General features: G+C 43.8%; 1 protein-coding gene across 1 annotated transcript in view; it reads left to right on the top strand.

Moving 5' to 3' along the window:
- The window catches only part of LOC106812265, a 48,726-nt gene extending 43,196 nt beyond the window's left edge, over positions 1-5,530 (top strand). Inside the window, exon 7 of the mRNA XM_014816470.1 lies at positions 1,836-5,530. Coding sequence (XP_014671956.1) covers positions 1,836-2,230 — 395 coding nt within the window. The 3' untranslated portion in view covers positions 2,231-5,530. The remainder of the gene's footprint in view (positions 1-1,835) is intronic.
- Positions 5,531-5,981: the final 451 nt, after the last annotated feature.

Genomic DNA, 5,981 nt, shown 5'->3' with positions numbered 1-5,981 from the left:
CCACACACCACGACACGACCACACACACACACACCACACACACACACACGCACACACACACACACACACACACACACACACACACACACACACACACACACACACACACACACACACACATGCATTGGCGGCGTGAAACAGATTACAGATGTTGCTTCTAGCGATTCTGCAGCAATTACAACCCCTGGGAGTGTCATGTAAGATAATGTTGAGGTATCCCAACAATTCGTAGTGTTCCAGATTCATGCATTCGTTAATGAATAAATCGATTGTTGGGCGAGCGTGATTTTCCTGTCTTTGTAACAGCAAGTGGTCATGCTCCATTTCATTCTCAGAGTTTAGTATTCATATCTCGATTGACGTTGGCGAATTGTTACCGTTCCTATCCATCTTAATCCATTAAGTCTGCTATTTAAGAATGATAAGTAAAGGTTTCATGAATACGCTGGTTTTTTTAAGTCGCACTTATATACAGATAAGATCAGGAGTGAATAATAATAGATAATAATAATAATCTATCATTATTCACTCCTGATAATATCTAATGGTTGCGCGGTCTCTGTGTGTGTGTGTCGGGCCCCTTCGATGTTTTTTTCTGGCTCCATCGGCTACAGAAACAGGAATAAAACCAATGATTTAAGTCAAGGAAAACGGAGAAGTGAACCGTTCAATGCCACTTGAAATTCGTTATTGAAACGTTCATTATCATTTTACCCGCCGGCACAACTCGAAGGTCTATAATTAAACTCAGTTGATAATTACAGGTGCATCAACCTTTCGCTTATATCTTACAAGCGAGATGAATGCACACAAATAAAGGCCAACACGTCATCACGTATACACATCTAGACTATATATGTTTATCTCCACTGCGACAAACTTCTTCATTGAAAGTTCCATGGTCAGAATAAATTTATCGTGCGTGCGTGGGTTTTTGTGTGTGAATGTGCGTTCTTGTTTGTGCGATTGCGTACTTGTTTGCGTGTGTGCGTTCCTGTGTGTGCGTGCGTGCATGCAAGCAAGCTAGCTAGCATACGTGCTTGCTTGTGTGTATGGTACGTGTATTTGTACTGGATGAATGGCCGCGTTCTGTTCTTTCGTGTCCTTGGTCTGTGTCGGCGGACTCTCTGCTGTGAGCTATTGTGTCCGAAATTATGGTTCCTGCCAATTTTTTTTCTTCAACTGCTCTTCTGATTAAGGGGCACAGACTTACACGTCATCGACAATCTCATAATAGCGAAAACCTAACGATGCAAACCTAACGATGAAATTCTTTTTTTTCCAGAGTTTTTTCTTCTTTAATGAAACTATAACTCGGCGAGTAGAATGCGCTGCAAGCATACACCGTAGCGGTGCTAGTGATGCTGACAACCATCGGATAATCAAAAAAAAATCCTTCCAAATTCAGCAAATGTATATAATATATATATATATATATATATATATATATTCACCATTCGAATTATCGCCATTATTCGAATGCATATGCAGGGGGCTTGGGAAACTATGCAGGGCGTGTTACTGAGGCAGGCTAAATGTAGAGCGAGTATACGTTTAATACGTTTAATACGTTATATACGTTTAATATGACGCCTATACGTAGACGAACCTCTCTATGCAAAGAGTCTGCATGCAGAAGCAGGTTCAATGTATCGCAAACATATATGTTTATGAGGTCGCGTATATTTACAGGAACAAACCTTCACAGGGAGCCTATATGTAGGCAACACGACACTATATGTCGGTGTAAACCAACTACACCCCCACCCTCACGCACCCACCCACCTTCCCACCACCACATCCTCGATATACGACGCAGAACGTTTGTTTTGCAGAGCCTGCCGAACACTACGACATGGACGAGCCGAGCGGACACTTTAGCGCCCGACCGCACTCGTCGGCCGAGGTGAAGCGACGCGGAAACGGCCACCAGGTGTTCGACCTCAACGGCATGGACACGCTCAGGTCGAAGATGTCAGAGCGCATGCGCGACGACTCAGAGACCTGGCACCACAACGATAGGCGCGACTTGGAGTCGCAGCTTGGCACTCTGCCCCGCAATTTCGGCAGTCCGAACAGGGCTCACCATCTGATCATGAACGGAGAGGTCGTCGGCAGGAGCAATGGCGCCAGTGGCGGCACCAGCAGCGCCAGCGGTACGCTGCAGAGATCTAGCAAGAAAGAAAACGGACATCACCATCCTAAATCGGACATCCAAGCCGACTTTTAAAGCTCACTGTTTCGGCTTGTACAGTGAGCAGGGTGATGAAGCGAGAGATAGAGAAAGGGGAAGGGAGAGATGGTGCGTGGAAGGGGGAGAGTGAGAGAGATATAGAGTAAAGAAATGTATACGTGTGTGTGTGTGTGTGTGTGTGTGTGTGTGTGTGCGTGCGTGCGTGCGTGCGTGCGTGCGTGCGTGCGCGAGTGCGTGCGATTGTGTGTGTGTGTGTGTGTGAGTGTGAGAGTGTGAGCGAGAAAGAGAGAGTGAGTGAATGAGTGAAAAGCGAAGAAGCGTGAGAGACAGAGAGAGTCGTGTTCGTAAACCGTAACCGTGTCACGGGCGTGACGTCTGGTTAACTTTTACTGAGGCTGTAAACCCTCCGCTCGCTACGTTATGATTAGGTTTTATATTTATATATGTAAGTGCTCGAACGACTTCGAAACGACTAGATAAAAGGTTTGCCCCAATTGCTAATCAAATCACCAGCGAATTTCCCTTACGTGCTCTCTTCCTATATATTACATTATATATAGATATATAGATATATATGTGTAATTATTTTGTTTTAATGAACATGTAGCTTGCCATTGACGTGTACTGGCATGATAAAGTCATGTCACGTAGGGAGGATAATGTAGAAGCTGCTGAAGCTGTTTGCTGAAAACGGTTTCAATAGTCGACTGTATCAGAGAATGTGGGCGCAAGATTAGCCCGCGTTAGCTCTCCCCGTGTAGTCATTCGCTTCGCCACAGAGCTATACGAAAGAATATGCGGAAAATCAGTGATGAATCTTTGCAGCATGACCGGTTACGCTGTAGTCCGTAGTACAATAAAAAAAATCATTCCAGTCTCCAATATAAACACATTGGCTTTAGCCTACCACTCAAAATTCCAACTCCACTTACCTTAATTTCGCCAAATTTGGCCGTTTATAGAACGCAAACAACCATATGACGAACAGACGCGGTCATATTAAAATTTACATTACGGCGACGCTAGTTAGCTAAGATTCGTCACTGGTTTTCCACGTAGCGTTTTACTATAGCCCTGTGGAGGTGCAATCGGCTTCACGGGTAGAGGTAAGCCAGCGTGTGATGAGCGCGTAAATGTTACTATTATCACTATTATACCGCGGGCATTCCCGCTCGTCGCGTCCGCTCTATAACACCTCGTCGGTTAGGTTCGTTAGTGAATCAACCACGAGAAGTTTGACATCGACGTTGTTGTTCAACGACCAGTTTACGAAACTGAGACCTTAGTTGCCATTCCTAAATCAAAATGAGCGTAATGTGTCCTCCGAAGGCGTAAATACATGGCGGATCGCCGCGTTGCAAATCGCAATCGCAATCAAAATTGAAAAATTGTAAATTGCGAATCATGCGCGTGCTTGCAGCATCCTCGGAATAATACATAGTAATGCCGGCGGTTAGTGTTGCCAATTAATATATATATATATATATATATATATATATGGGCCTATATATATATATATATCGTACACTTGAGACATTTAGATGTTCCCAATTTAAGCTTGGTGAGATATAGTGACTGCTGTGAAACGAGCTTGCAGCACTGCGGGCGTCAGAACGGGATGTGAGCTTTTACACAATCAATGGTTACTCTAGCGACACAGTTAGCGTAATCAGTCACCGTCCTGATAGATTACTATGCTAGAGACTGCACTCAATTGTGCCGAATTGATTTACTCTGACAGCCTGTGAAACATATATAGGTTGATTGTAGCATTATTCTATACATATTGTAATATCCATTACATCAACGGAGAAACTAACGGTCTAATAATAGATATAAGTAGAACAGCGATTTCTAATAACACACATATCTTTTCTATACATGTACGAATTCATTCGTGTACTTGGAGCTAGTTTTTGTGTCACATCTTTGTAAACTTAAAGCGTGATGTAAATAAGACGACTTACAATTTCTCTGATTCCGCTTATAAGTTCCCATCGCGCAACTTGTATTTCATATTTCCATACAAACCTGCAATGTGAGTATACACTACTATAACTTGCGTAAGGTAAGGGGTGGATCCAGGGGTGTTTGTTATATACTAGGCGTTGCTCTTGGGACAGCTAACCCCTTGTTATTTTATAAGTATTTAATGCGTATTGATTAACGTCATCGCTAACTAAACCATCTGTATCAAATATGAATCGTATACGGGACATATATCTATATTTATGAGTACGACCTGTGTTTTCTCGCACGACAGACGGATGGCGCCACTGACTACGCTCAGGCTCAGCACTCATGTCCGCTGTGTCGTCTGCGCAGACATCGTTTGTGTCGCCATGATGAGATAATAAGATCACCGTGCGTCATTCCTTATTATAGACGAGTGATGATAAGCATTCACGTAACGTTGCCATGCGTAATTTGCATCATGGCGACAGACGTGTAGGCCTACTTCGATCACGTGGTCGTCTACCTCTTTACAGGTGTCACTTGATACGTTGCAGCCAGCCCTCGGCTGCTATGTGTTACGCTGCCTGGTAGCTTGTTTGACTAGAGGTTTGTCGTCACATGGCAAGAGGTGTGCAGATAAATGGGAGATACCTTTCTTCCTCCTAAGGAGGATGATGGGGAGGATGAGGAGGGGCTTGCTGTAATTATTCTACTTGTTAGCATATCTGCCGACAGGTTTTTACAAAAGTTGGTGCGTTCTACTATCCCGTCAGAAGGCGCTGGTGGTCTGATTAACAAGCGTCTCAATGGAAACAGGGGAATATATACTTAACTATATCCATATATATATGTACACATATACAACAGGTGAATCATCAGGAGCTCTTGTATGATCGATGACCGTAACCTACACTCGATGTTGTCCATACTGTCACACGAGTCCTATAATTGACTGTATAAATAATCATAGGCTATCGCGGGTGACACATATTTGTAAATAACAACGGATTGGACTATACTGTGTACAATGTTTCGTTAAATAAACAGAGATTGTTTGTTGTTCAGAAAATATGGAACAGCTCAACTGGAATAACGCGTATACGCATTGCAAAGTATTCGCAGTAAAGTTCAGGTGCGTGCTTGTATCTCTAGATGCATACGTACGTTTTGTGTATACGAGCATTCCTCGGAAGCGAGAGTCAGCGAACTGTTATGCTTGGTCGCGTGGCGTGGTTGCGATGGTGGTATTTCGTGCGGCTTCGGAACACAATATGTTAAAGGCATTATTTTACTTCAACTGCTTGCTCAAATTGTACTCTCTAATTAACACTGACTGACGGATGTGTGCGGATTATAAATAAATCATTGTTTCACACGAAACCACTCATCTCATTGAAAGTTATTTTACACTCGTTACTACCATAGATAATATCATAAATCATATTGATAACTCATTCGGTGATTTGGTATTCATTTATAAGTTTGATTGCGACTGGAATGGACGTCTCTCTCTCTCTCTCTCTCTCTCTCTCTCTCTCTCTCTTCTCTACTTCACAACACAACACACACACTACAACACACCACACACGCACAACATGGTCTCACACAAACACCGACACACAACACACACACACGACACACACACACCACACACCAACACACTCACATCATACACGCGTTTTTTAACGTGCCTGGTAGGCTGAGCCTGGAGCTGGAGTTTTCGTGGTTTCGGTTGCGGCCGTGTCGGCTCGAGTGAGTGATCCTCGGATGACGTTCGACTCGGGCGGCTGCCGCTGCGACAACGCCAGGATTGTCCACGCCCAGTGCCAGA

Source organism: Priapulus caudatus, unplaced genomic scaffold (genome assembly GCF_000485595.1).
Source record: "Priapulus caudatus unplaced genomic scaffold, Priapulus_caudatus-5.0.1 Scaffold0, whole genome shotgun sequence".
In the NCBI taxonomy this organism is placed as follows: Eukaryota; Metazoa; Priapulida; class Priapulimorpha; order Priapulimorphida; family Priapulidae; genus Priapulus; species Priapulus caudatus.
This window is presented reverse-complemented; position numbering and strand designations above follow the sequence as displayed.